General features: G+C 41.2%; 2 protein-coding genes across 6 annotated transcripts; both read left to right on the plus strand.

The window, feature by feature from the left end:
- Window positions 1-1,042: 1,042 nt before the first annotated feature.
- On the plus strand, window positions 1,043-7,060 carry LOC311126236 (leucine-rich repeat-containing protein 20-like). 5 transcript variants are annotated; one of them, XM_084200251.1, is made up of 5 exons: window positions 1,043-1,109; window positions 2,176-2,268; window positions 4,425-4,574; window positions 5,516-5,683; window positions 6,330-7,060. In XM_084200251.1, the coding sequence occupies exons 2-5, from the start codon at window positions 2,199-2,201 to the stop codon at window positions 6,467-6,469; spliced, it is 528 nt and encodes a 175-aa protein (XP_084056377.1). In that variant the 5' UTR covers window positions 1,043-1,109; window positions 2,176-2,198; the 3' UTR covers window positions 6,470-7,060. The 5 variants fall into 5 exon arrangements, with proteins under 5 accessions (XP_084056377.1, XP_084056376.1, XP_084056374.1 ...); XM_084200250.1 differs by lacking the exon at window positions 1,043-1,109 and adding an exon at window positions 1,344-1,360; XM_084200248.1 differs by lacking the exon at window positions 1,043-1,109 and adding an exon at window positions 1,355-2,008.
- Window positions 7,061-8,413: 1,353 nt separating this feature from the next.
- On the plus strand, window positions 8,414-13,023 carry LOC311126237 (inorganic pyrophosphatase-like; the record flags this gene model as incomplete). Its single annotated transcript, XM_084200253.1, has 11 exons — window positions 8,414-8,489; window positions 8,832-8,896; window positions 9,529-9,582; window positions 9,836-9,955; window positions 10,390-10,476; window positions 10,713-10,839; window positions 11,156-11,283; window positions 12,302-12,387; window positions 12,602-12,671; window positions 12,805-12,844; window positions 13,001-13,023. The coding sequence occupies exons 1-11, from the start codon at window positions 8,429-8,431 to the stop codon at window positions 13,021-13,023; spliced, it is 861 nt and encodes a 286-aa protein (XP_084056379.1). The 5' UTR covers window positions 8,414-8,428.
- Between the last annotated feature and the right edge of the window lie 205 nt (window positions 13,024-13,228).

Here is a 13,228-nt window from a genome sequence, read left to right on the forward strand (position 1 = left end):
AGAAGGGTCAACACTGCAAATATTGACACTTTGCATAAACTTAATGTAATTGTCAATAAAAGCCTTTGAAACTTATGGAATGCTTGTAATTATACTTCAGTATACCATAGTAACATCTGACAAAAATATATCATAACACTGAAGCAGCGAACTTTGTGAAGACCAATACTTGTGTCATTCTCAAAACTTTTGACCACGACTGTATGTTTGATTTTGTAAAACTATTTTGTTAGCTGATTAAAGTGTATGTATTTTTTCTCATGTTATTCATTCATTAGTAACACAACATATGCGTTTGACTCTTGTCTATGAAAACCATGATATGTACATTCACTGGAATGACCTGCTGTGAACTCAGTTGGGAATATTCATTCATTCTAATTCCATGGGTTCTGGAGTTCTCTGAGTTGAGCGATGCACTGTGCTGGATTGTTCGCATATTTACCTGAAACTACCACAAAAAAACTCATTCCTGACACAAAATAAACAATAAAGGTGGATGGAATTTCAGTTTTTAGAATGAACGAAAACTCTCTTCTCTCTTTTTTCTCAAAATTACTAATAAATACACCAAAATAAATGCCCCAAAAGTTCAGGAATGTAAATAAGCGTATCTCACTGTAAATATCCTACTTCTCAATAACTAAATCAGATATTTATTTTAATGTTTTATTTCACCTTTATTTAACCAGGTAAGCCAGTTATTTACAACTGCGACCTGGCCAAGATAAAGCAAAGCAGTGCGATAAAAAACAACAACACAGAGTTGCATATGGGGTAAAACTAAACATAAAGTCAAAAATACATCAGAAAATATCAAGTACTATGTAATAACTAATGTGTAACTGCTCAATAACTGGGGAACACTTGCAAAAAAAGTATATGCACTAACTGCATCTTCTGGCCTCATTCACCTGGCATGCTATTCACCATGAGTGATGAAATGTTGTGAATGAACAGAGAGTACCTATCAATACATGGCCATTGTCTTCAGGACCATTGACAAAGCACACTGAATAGTTGACCAGTCAGGGGGTTTCCAGAATAGTGCCTGTGGCAGTACAACTCTGTCCTTACACAGCGGGCTAAGCCCTAACCAGGATCCTAAGGTAGGTGAAACTCTGAACTTCAGTTTTTATACTGTTATAACTCAACAATCAGTTGATCTTAGTCGCATGTGTGCGAATAGTGCTGATGTACTGTACACTGTGATGACACAACTTGATACAACGTAACACCCCGTTACAGCCTGATATTCATACAGATCAATCCTGCGTAAAAATATGGGCTGAATTTAGATCTGTAGTTCTCAGTTATTTCTCTGAAACTTCCTTGCGCGCCTTTGACTCTCGTCAATACGGTAGGTTGGACTGTAGACGCGATGTAAATCTTGACGGAAGCAAGAGGCTTAAATAGTGTCTTTAAAGTCAAATGGCCCACAAAAACAAAGTATTTTAACGTATTGGACTGATTTGAACAATAACGTCGGAACAGGTCATCTGAAAAGTGCATTGATAGTCTTTATCTCGTTGTATCTCTTTGGCTAAAAATAGTCTGTCGCCAAATGTGTTTGAGAATGAATGGATTTGATTGGACAGAGCTTGCACTGACTCGCTAACTTTCGCAGCTGTCAACCACAGTTCAAGTTTAGGGGGAGATTGATGCATCTACGTTTATATATGCTTATTCTATTGCACTATCTATTATACAGCTCCCCACCCGGACGTCGTTTGTGGAATTATGAGTAGGCTACATTAGGAAACGAGCAATTTAACTATTACTACGAATTAAGCTTGCTTTAATAGCTAACTAACGGTTGTAGCTAGCCTATAACTTGACGTAGGACAGGTAATCAAGTTCTTCATGTGCTTTCTGTGAACTTTGTGAAGAGGACACAACGTTGCAGCAGTGGCTGACATATTGAACAAGATTCATTGTAACATTCCAATGTACAATAGAGGAGTCCTTGACACAAAGTTGCAACTAGCAAGCTTGTATGCATGATCTGGTAACATGTTAAAAATATCTCATTACCAAATTACATGGAGAAACAACAACTTGTTAACCTGATGAATGAATAATATTTTAATATGCCAAAGAAAATTCAGTTGAAAATGTCTGGTTTGAAAATGTATGTCTGAAGTATTACAACGACCTCTCCCCTCTCTACCCCAGGTGAGATACGTAGACCTAGCATAATGGCAGAGGCTGTGGCCAATGTTGCCCGGAGAGTCAATGCGACAGTGGAGGAGGAGAAAGATACTCTGGGTAAGTGAATTAAATCCTTTACATACAGTACCAGTCAAAAGTTTGGACACACCTACTCATTCCAGGGTTTTTCTTTTCTTTTTACTATTTTCTACATTGTAGAATAATAGTGAAGACATCAAAACGATGAAATAACACATATGGAATCATGTAGTAACCCAAAAAGGTGTTAAACAAATCAAAATATATTTTATATTTGAGATTCTTCAAGGTAGCCACCCTTTGCCTTGTACATAAGACAGAAAAGGAAGATACTATTCCCTATTGTCACGAGTGTCAGTGTAATGCGGTGGGTCGAAGTCAGGCGCAGGACACAGAACTCGAAGAAACGTACTTTACTGAGAAATGAGTAAAGAAATACAATACAGAAATCTCTCCACACAGGGAGGAACTAACCCGCTCACAAACGACACACGAAACGAAAACAACCACGCACAAAACACATTGGGAGCCGCCGGGTTAAATAGGGAAGGCGTGATTACGATAATGGGCAACAGGTGTGTGACAATCAGACAACAGGTGCAACATAGAAACAGAGAACTTAGATCGGCAGTAGCTAGTATTCCGGTGACGACGAACGCCGAAGCCTGCCCGAGCAAGGAGGAGGGGCAGCCTCGGCAGAATCCGTGACACCTATATACTACACTCGTTTTGAACAGGGCCCATAGGGTTTCTGGTTCCAAAGTAGTGCACTATAAAGGGAATTGGGTGTCATTTGGGATGCACTGTATGGAAAGAAATATGTTACTGGATATCTTAATTTTTTCAAGTGGAATTAAAAGCCATTTATAAGCATTTGGCCCGCGGGTGGTTTTATTTGGCCCCCCAAGTGTTCTGAGCAAATGTTTTGTATAATTCTAATTTTTTTTTTTTTTGTAATGTGGAATTTTCATTTGTTGGACATAAAAGACTGTAAAAATAGCAGGAAATCAGCTCCAAGTGATTTAATTTAAGAAATCTGTTCCCAAGTATTCCCACACATAATAGAGAGCCATCTGATCATATACAAATGTAAGCAAGGTTTGAAATGATCATGTTTGAGTCAAACTTTATATCTGTTTGGGCTTCGTGCAGTACATTTGCAGTCTAAAAATGATTTCTAATTATGTTCCGGCCACCTGACCATCCACTCCAGGAAAAATAGTCTGGCGGCTGAATCTAGTTGATGATCCCTGATCTACAGGTACACTATATATACAAAAGTATATGGGACACCCCTTAAAATTAGTGGATTCGGCCATTTCAGCCACACCCGTTGCTGACAGGTGTATAAAATCGAGCACACAGCCATGCAATCTCCATAGACAAACATTGGCATTACAATGGCCTTACTGAAGAGCTTTTCAACGTGGCACCATCAGCATGACAATGCCCCCGTGTACAAAGGAGGTCCATACAGAAATGGTTTGTCGAGATCAGTGTGGAAGAACTTGACTAGCCTGCACAGAGCCCTGACCTCAACCCCATTGAAAACCTTTGGGATGAATTGGAACGCCGACTGCGAGCCAGGCCTAATCGCCCAACATCAGTGCCCGACCTCACTAATGCTCTTGTGGCTGAATGGAAGCAAGTCCCCTCAGCAATGTTCCAACATCTAGTGGAAAGCCTTCCCAGAAGAGTGGAGGCTGTTATAGCAGCAAAGGGGGGGGACCAACTCCATATTAATACCCATGATTTTGGAATGAGATGTTCGATGAGCAGGTGTCCACATACCTTTGATCATGTAGTGTCTCTCCAGCATGTTGAGTCGTACTACTTCTGGCCAGCAGATGACAGTAAATGTGTTACCAAAAGTTCTACTTTCAGGATGATATTATGTTGTCCTCTCAGCCTGACTATGGCAATCAATTATATTGTCGTGAAGTTAATTGCATATTTGACATAAGAACCAGAGGGTTGCAGTAACGTTAGATTGGAGGTATGACTGTAAAGTTTATATTGAAAATCCCCTCTTCAATATAACACTAATCGTCTTCAGCTCTAGGCCATGCTTTCTCATATGTGCATCCCAAATACCACCGTATTCCCTATGTAGTGCACTAGTTTTGAACAGAGCCCTATGGGCCTTGGTCAAAAGTAGTGCACTAAATAGGGAATAGGGTGCCATTTGGGATGCGATCATGGCCATTCCTAATTGTTCTCCTTTATGTCTTTAGATCTGTCGAACTGCAAACTGATCAGTTTCCCAGATGGCGTATTCAGGGTCCTGAACAGCGTTGCAGAGAAGATACACATCGTCACGTTGGCTGACAATGAGATGAAGGGAGTTACTGGCAAATTCTTCAAAACCTTCACTCAATTGAGAGGTAGCTATACATGCATACTCCCCCCCCCCCTAACTAAACATGATTTAGTGGAGGGGCCTTTTACATAACACTATCACAAGTTATCAGATTGATAGCCTTAAAGCCTTTATCTTTAAGGTAGCATACGTCTTTGTATTAGCAGCCTAACACTAGCTTGGTGGCCAGTATAGCAGCCTAACACTAGCCTGGGGCCAGTATAGCAGCCTAACACTAGCCTGGGGCCAGTATAGCAGCCTAACACTAGCTTGGTGGCCAGTATAGCAGCCTAACACTAGCCTGGGGCCAGTATAGCAGCCTAACACTAGCCTGGGGCCAGTATAGCAGCCTACCACTAGCCTGGGGCCAGTATAGCAGCCTAACACTAGCTTGGTGGCCAGTATAGCAGCCTAACACTAGCCTGGGGCCAGTATAGCAGCCTAACACTAGCCTGGGGCCAGTATAGCAGCCTAACACTAGCTTGGTGGCCAGTATAGCAGCCTAACACTAGCTTGGGGGCCAGTATAGCAGCCTAACACTAGCCTGGGGCCAGTATAGCAGCCTAACACTAGCCTGGGGCCAGTATAGCAGCCTAACACTAGCCTGGGGCCAGTATAGCAGCCTACCACTAGCCTGGGGCCAGTATAGCAGCCTAACACTAGCTTGGGGCCAGTATAGCAGCCTAACACTAGCCTGGGGCCAGTATAGCAGCCTAACACTAGCTTGGTGGCCAGTATAGTAGCCTAACACTAGCCTGGGGCCAGTATAGCAGCCTAACACTAGCCTGGGGCCAGTATAGCAGCCTAACACTAGCCTGGGGCCAGTCTGTTTCGGCAAGAGCACAAACAGGGCTAGCCTAATACACCAATATTCTAAAAATGTTTGACTGAATGTGTCGAATCTGTGCAGGGAATATTCGGGTAAGTTAGCTAGTGATTTAGCAGTATTTTCCAATACCTTTTCAGAACTGGACTTGCACGGCAATGTGATCACTAAACTGCCAGACGTAGTTGGGGAGCTGGAGCATCTGACCAGCATCAACTTGGCCAACAACAAGTTGTCTGTCTTCCCTGAGAGACTGACGGAGATCCAGTCACTGGAAAGGATCAACCTGGAAGGGAATGATATCACTGGTAAGATGGAGTCAGTGCTGCATTCCCATTCTCTACCCTTCTTCCAAGGATTTAAATGCATTGGATTGGTGTTAGAATTGGCTGGAGGAAGTTAATACCATTGGATTGGTGTTAGAATTGGCTGGAGGAAGTTAATACCATTGGATTGGTGTTAGAATTGGCTGGAGGAAGTTAATACCATTGGATTGGTGTTCGAATTGGCTGGAGGAAGTTAATACCATTGGATTGGTGTTAGAATTGGCTGGAGGAAGTTAATACCATTGGATTGGTGTTCGAATTGGCTGGAGGAAGTTAATACCATTGGATTGGTGTTAGAATTGGCTGGAGGATGTTAATACCATTGGATTGGTGTTCAAATTGGCTGGAGGAAGTTAATACCATTGGATTGGTGTTAGAATTGGCTGGAGGAAGTTAATACCATTGGATTGGTGTTCGAATTGGCTGGAGGAAGTTAATACCATTGGATTGGTGTTCGAATTGGCTGTAGGGAGTTAATTGGCTGTACCGTTGTTTAATCCGTGAGAGAAAGTGAGCAAGTGCAGAGAAGTAGGAGAAGTGTGGAGAATCAGGAACCAGACTCTTTTGAACATTCATTGGCTCTTTCTCAATTGTCTAATAATGTGTCATCTCCTCATCTCTCCCACAGAACTCCCCATGGAAAAGTTGCAGGCCATGCCAGCTCTGAAGTGGATCAACTTGAAGTCAAATCCTTTGGACAACAACTTGTTAACTGCCATTCAGCAATTTCCTCAAACATTTGAAATTCAAACTACAACAGACAACTAGGAACTTGTCTTCTTCTAAGATGGACATTCTATCCACACCCAGAGACAATGATGATTGCATGCTGTGCCTTCAGACTTTTTCAATAGTACAATTAATTGCTTTTGATTCTTCAGCGATTCGATTGTTTGGCCTCTATTTCATTACATTTTTCCATCCTGTTTGCTGCAGGGGAACTATCAAACTTGAGGCCTCTCCAGAACAGAACACGTGGGCCTACTGTAGTCGCTGCCATTGCTGAAAGTCCATTTGAGGTGGGCTCAGTTGAGAGATGACTAGATGTTGCTGTTTACACTTTACAGTAGCCTTTCCAGAGCACATCAAGAGCTACACCTAGTACATAGTCCTTATTAACAACGGGCCTCAGTGTTTTCATCACCAAAGGAATGGCAATTAGGTGCTACATATTTTTCATAGTCTTCAACCTATCAGCATAACTGGAGAGATGTGCTGTCTCTCCTTATGTAGAGGGAAATTAAATCAAGCAGTCTGAGTTTACTGTCAACACCCACGTTGTAGCTCACATGCCTCTGTGAATGGACTTACTTTACTCATTTAGAAAACACTGAATAAATATTTTGATTCCAAATTTTATTTAATCAGCTCCTTGGATTAATTTGCTTGCTAAATGTAGTCTATATAGTTTGGTTGATCGTTACAGTACCCATTGTGTGTGAATTTTAAAAATGATTAAATTATCTATTTTCAGAGCATGAAGACTAGGTTATTATCTGTTTTCAGAGCATGAAGACTAGGTTATTATCTGTTTTCAGAGCATGAAGACTAGGTTATTATCTGTTTTCAGAGCATGAAGACCAGGTTATTATCTGTTTTCAGAGCATGAAGACCAGGTTATTATCTGTTTTCAGAGCATGAAGACTAGGTTATTATCTGTTTTCAGAGCATGAAGACCAGGTTATTATCTGTTTTCAGAGCATGAAGACTAGGTTATTATTTGTTTTCAGAGCATGAATACCAGGTTATTATCTGTTTTCAGAGCATGAAGACCAGGTTATTATCTGTTTTCAGAGCACGAATACTAGATTATTATCATGAATATAGATCCAAAAGATAAAGTGAATGATATCATTTATTTTATTTGCATTTACAATCTGTAAGATTGCCCTAAGGCACCATAGATCTCTGGTCAAAAGCAGTGCACTATTTAGGAAATAGGGTGCCATTTGGGACGTACACAGGGGGTGAAAGGTCACGCCATGGGCATAACACTTAAGCATGGTCTTAATTGGTCTATCTCTAACTACCAGTCAGCTCCATCTGTTTTAGTTTGAATGAAAAGGTACTCAAAAGCCCTGACATTTGCACCAGCTAATGCTATTATATTGTATCTCTACTACATTATGGAGGAAACTGGGCATCCAAACACTTACCAAGCGAGGACAGTAATGTGTTGTATTTTGAACAGCCTCTGATCTTGTTGTCTTATACAGTAGTAGGGATCAGGGACTTACAAGGAAGCACTAGGACTATGCAGCAAAGAGATTAGGTTAGACTACCAAGGGCCAATTATAGCTTTCTCGGAGTCTACATTCACCCATGTACTGGGCTATATTTAACTGTGCAGTTATTGTAACGTTGAAGGTAGTTCCTTGTTCACATACTAACACAGAGCCTTATAGGCTTGCCCCCCCCCCACACACACACACACACTTCTGTTGTCTCACACACACACACACACACACACACACACACACACACACACACAGACACACACACACACACACACAGATCAAGCCTGACGTCACCAAGCCCTGCGTTTCCATTGCCTTGAGAGGTATGCACGCCTCCTACGCATGCTCCCTCACTCTCCAACCTACGGTCTTTAACCTGCTAGTTAACCTGTATTAGGAGGAGATGGGCTTCCCATTGTCTACTCCTACAGGTAACACACCAACTAGCAGCGGTACCAGGACGCAGACTGGACAAAATAAAGCAGTAGACATGAGCTTCACCATCGAGGAGCGGGGCAAGCCCAACACACTGGACTACAGGGTGTTCTTCAGTGAGTGACCAGCTCTTTCAATACATCAACGTATAGTTTGGTATATATATATATACGAAGCTAAAGAATTAGACTGTAGCTGTGTCTAGCTTGGCGTGTGATGAACTAAGCTTTAGTGGTTGTAGCTATACAGCTTGACATGGACAGACTACAGTGTGGCTCTCATGCTACATTATAGGTATCTACAGTGTGTCAGTATGTGAGGTGATGAGTTCCATGTTGGTGTTAAGTCCCCCCACATTACTGTTAATTAATAATCAGGTGGTTTGAAGTTACCGGAATGTATTAGTACAGCAGTATGTTTCTGATATACTGTGCATTCATCACTGTCTCTCTACACAGGAAATACTGATGGAAAATACGTCTCTCCATTCCATGACATACCAATTTATGCAGATGAAGCTCAGGTATTCTTGTTGGTGTGTGTGTGTGTTTGTGTGTGTGTGTGTGTGATTAACCACAAATCATTATTTAATTGTGTTTTTCAATAGAAATGTGGTGCTATCTGAAACAATTGTGTTAACTTTGACTATTTCCTCCAACAGAACATCTTTCATGCTGTTGTTGAGTTAACTCAGACTATATCCTCCAGCAGAACATCTTCCATGCTGTTGTTGAGTTAACTATTTCCTCCAACAGAACATCTTCCATGCTGTTGTTGAGTTAACTCAGACTATATCCTCCAGCAGAACATCTTCCATGCTGTTGTTGAGTTAACTCAGACTATTTCCTCTAGCAGAACATCTTCCATGCTGTTGTTGAGTTAACTCAGACTATATCCTCCAGCAGAACATCTTCCATGCTGTTGTTGAGTTAACTCAGACTATTTCCTCCAACAGAACATCTTCCATGCTGTTGTTGAGTTAACTCAGACTATTTCCTCCAGCAGAACATCTTCCATGCTGTTGTTGAGTTAACTCAGACTATTTCCTCCAGCAGAACATCTTCCATGCTGTTGTTGAGTTAACTCAGACTATTTCCTCCAGCAGAACATCTTCCATGATGTTGTTGAGTTAACTCAGACTATTTCCTCCAACAGAACATCTTCCATGCTGTTGTTGAGGTGCCCAGATGGACCAATGCAAAGATGGAGGTTTGTTTCAATACTTGCCTTGAGGTCGTATGATCCTTTGTTAGCTCAATGTATGCACCTTGCACCTTGAAAGAAGCTCTGGTGAGACAGAAGTCATGTTCTTGTTCCACTCCACAAGAATTAGCAATATGGTTTCATGCTTATTGTTTATTCAGTATTCTATTGCAAACACACAGTAAACAGTTAAAAAGTCATCAGTCACTTAATATTTCCATTCATTGGTTTCATGTTAATGATGTATTATTGCCCTCAGATTGCCACCAAAGACCCTCTAAATCCATTGAAGCAAGATATCAAAAAGGGGAACCTTCGTTATGTGGCCAACGTGTTTCCACACAAAGGATACATCTGGAATTATGGAGCCATCCCTCAGGCGCGTTAACCAGCGGTGTACAGCAGTAGTGCCCCTGTAGCTCAGTCGGTAGAGCGTGGCGCTTGCAACGCCAGGGTTTTGGGTTCGTTTCCCACGGGGGGGGGGGGGGCCTAGTATGAAAAATGTATGCACTCACTAACTGTAAGTCGCTCTGGATAAGAGCGTCTGCTAAATGACTAAAATGTAAAATGTACAGCCTACAGACCCCCTAGAATAGAAACAGATTGGGGAAATGTATTGAAAGTTGATCAAATTACAGTATAAAAGAAAACACTAATTTGCCCTTCCTTATCAGTACCTTTGTAGCGTGAGATTTGCCTATGAATGATTTCTGAAGCATCTATAGGGTTTATGAATGCTTTTATAACGCCTTTATAAGTTGCAGTTAATTCAATCACTGTTCTCTCAATCCTCTCATCTTTATTTACTGTCAGACATGGGAGGACCCAGGCCACAAAGACAGAGATACAGGATGCTGTGGTGACAATGACCCTATTGACATCTGTGACATAGGATACAAGGTACTGGGCTACAGCTTTATTGAATGGAGTCTGTTTTTATTCAGTGTGTGTTTTTTTTTTACTTGTCAAAGTAACACGCTTGTGTGAATGTACTGTCTTAATTCATAGTCTTCTCATTTAATGTTGTCAATCTCTCTCTCTTTCTCCTCTCTCTCTCTCTCTCTCTCTCTCTCTCTCTCTCTCTCTCACTCTCTCTCTCTCTCTCTTCTTCATTTCCCTCTCTTTGTGATTTTGAGGTGTGCTCTCGTGGAGAGGTGATCAAAGTCAAGGTGTTGGGCACTCTGGCTCTGATCGACGAAGGAGAAACAGACTGGAAAGTCATGGTCATCAACATGGAGGATCCAGAGGCCACCAACTTTAACAGTACGAGGAGGATATCTAATACGTATTCAGAATATATGGGATTTATATATAGATTTCTTTGAGGCCCCTTCAGTAGACTAGCATCCTGTCCACGGGAGTGTATTTATACGCTACAGAAACAGGAGCAGGTGTCAGTATGTAGTGAGTTGATGGGTCATTCTGGCTTGGAAAAGGCTACTTACTTTCTTCCAGAGACCTTAAGACGCTGACGGAACGTCTGTCTGATATCTGATCAACAGTTACACAGCAGTGGGTGTTTAAATGTGTTTGTGGCTAACAATGAAATGCCAAATATCTTTTGGTGTGATCAATGCAGATATTGATGACGTAAGAAGACTCAAGCCTGGGTATCTGGAAGCTACATTTGAGTGGTTCAAAAAATATAAAGTTCCCGATGGAAAACCCGAGAACCAGTTTGCATTTAACGGAGAGTTCAAGGACCGGGTAAAAATACAGTTTTCACCTGTTTTTACTGACAGTAGGCCTACAAGAGCAATGCCCGATGACAATAACAAGACATTTATATTGATGTCAGTTACTATTGGATTCTTCCTCTAAATCAGGGATGTCAAACATATGGCCCGCAGGCCGAAGGGGGTCCAATCCGGCCCGCGAGGGGGTCCAATCCAGCCCGCGAGGGTGTCCAATCCGGCCCCCGAGGTGGTCCAATCCGGCCCACGGGTGGTTTGAGTAAAAGAAACGTGTGTAGGAAAACGAACTCAATATACTTTAAAATGACTAAAACCAAATAGAAACTGTGTAGAAATGATAATGGACCTACATTCATACAGTTTCTTGACTGTGTCCAGCTCGCTAATAATCACCTAAATGAAAGCTAGACAGTCAGGGAGCCTAGAACATTCCCTAAACCATGGTTAGAGGACTATTTGTAGCAAATTTTGACGCCGTGGAAATATTACCAATTTTATAATATAATAATATGCCATTTCGCAGACGCTTTTATCCAAAGCGACTTACAGTCATGCGTGCATACATTTTTGTGTATGGGTGGTCCCGGGGATCGAACCCACTACCTTGGCGTTACAAGCGCCGTGCTCTACCAGCTGAGCTACAGAGGACCGCAATTTTCAGTGCGGCCCTCCGGACCTCTTTGAAGACCGAATGCGGCCCCCTGGGAAAGAAATGCGTTTGACACCCCTGCTCTAAATCATTCATAGGACAGGGTATTTGTAAACTCAATCACACATAACAGAATAAAACAGTGTATTACAGTGTAAGTACACATTGTTACTCTTTTTTTATTGAAATATGGAACATACCAAGGGTGGAACTCTATTCCCTATATAGTGCACTACTTTTGATGGGCCCTGGTCAAAAGAAGTGCACTATAAAGGGACTAAGGGGCCATTTGGGACGCACCCTACTTTCTACTCAGTACAGAGAGAAGTATAGTGGAGGTGTGTGCAGTTTTTAAATAATAATTTGACATTCTTTTTTGCAGGACTTTGCTCTTAAGACAGTCAAGGAAACTCATGAGTTTTGGAAGGCGCTGATCTCCAAAAAGACCAATGCTGGAGATCTGAACTGGTGAGACTGAGATATAGATTTACAATCTCCGTGTAATATGACCATCTGTTCAATGGGCTGTCAGTGATGCTGATAACGATAAAGCAAAAGGAGCCATTTTAGTTCAGTCAATTACTTTTTTTTTTTTTTTTACAGAGGCATCCTTTTATTCTCAGCTGAAACAGTTCTGTTTGTGTTTTTCTCCCATTTCCTGTTTCTCTGAACACTGATCCAGTACCAACACCAGTGTCGCAGATAGTCCGTTCTGCTGTTCCACTACTGATGCTAAGGCTGTTGTTGATGCCGTGAGTTCCTTTCACTTATCATACTATTTTGTTTATCATACTAAAACAGCCTAGCTGCAATATTCATGTGTGCTTGATAGATAATATAGATAATAATGATATTTTTACATTTACATTTTACATTGTATTGTAGGCAGGTGCTTTTGGCCCTGAAGACCCTATTCCCAGTGCAGGTGTGTATTTATTTTGTTCATTAATTCCATTGGTATGTGCTTTGACGTGAAATGAATCTTATTTTAATTCAATACACCTGCGATTTATTTACCATCTATATTCAACTTTGTTGGATTTCACACTTACAATGGAACATTTTCTACTTATTTTCTCAGTTGACAAATGGTTCTACGTCTAAGTTAACTGACCCAGAAAGAAGAGCCTTCAGATTGGACCAAAATGCTTTCTCACCTGAACAGAAGAATATACTTGAAAAATTACAGAAACCATTTTTAGTATAATTACAGTTTCCCATTTTTTGTATAAATTGTGATTGATGCTTATCATCTTAACATGACAAGTACTCAACCCAAGTAAGCCTGCTCATTATGTTTATTATGTTT

This window comes from Coregonus lavaretus (assembly GCF_964263955.1).
Source record: "Coregonus lavaretus genome assembly, contig: HAP1_SCAFFOLD_355, whole genome shotgun sequence".
Classification (NCBI taxonomy): domain Eukaryota; kingdom Metazoa; phylum Chordata; class Actinopteri; order Salmoniformes; family Salmonidae; genus Coregonus; species Coregonus lavaretus.

Excerpts from the sequence above, each read along its gene's own strand:
- LOC311126236 (XM_084200251.1), top strand. The coding sequence starts at position 2,199 with ATGGCAGAGGCTGTGGCCAATGTTGCCCGGAGAGTCAATGCGACAGTG. Across the intron at positions 4,575-5,515 it reads AACCTTCACTCAATTGAGAG|AACTGGACTTGCACGGCAAT; the intron begins GTAGCTATACAT and ends ATACCTTTTCAG. Across the intron at positions 5,684-6,329 it reads GGAAGGGAATGATATCACTG|AACTCCCCATGGAAAAGTTG; the intron begins GTAAGATGGAGT and ends TCTCTCCCACAG.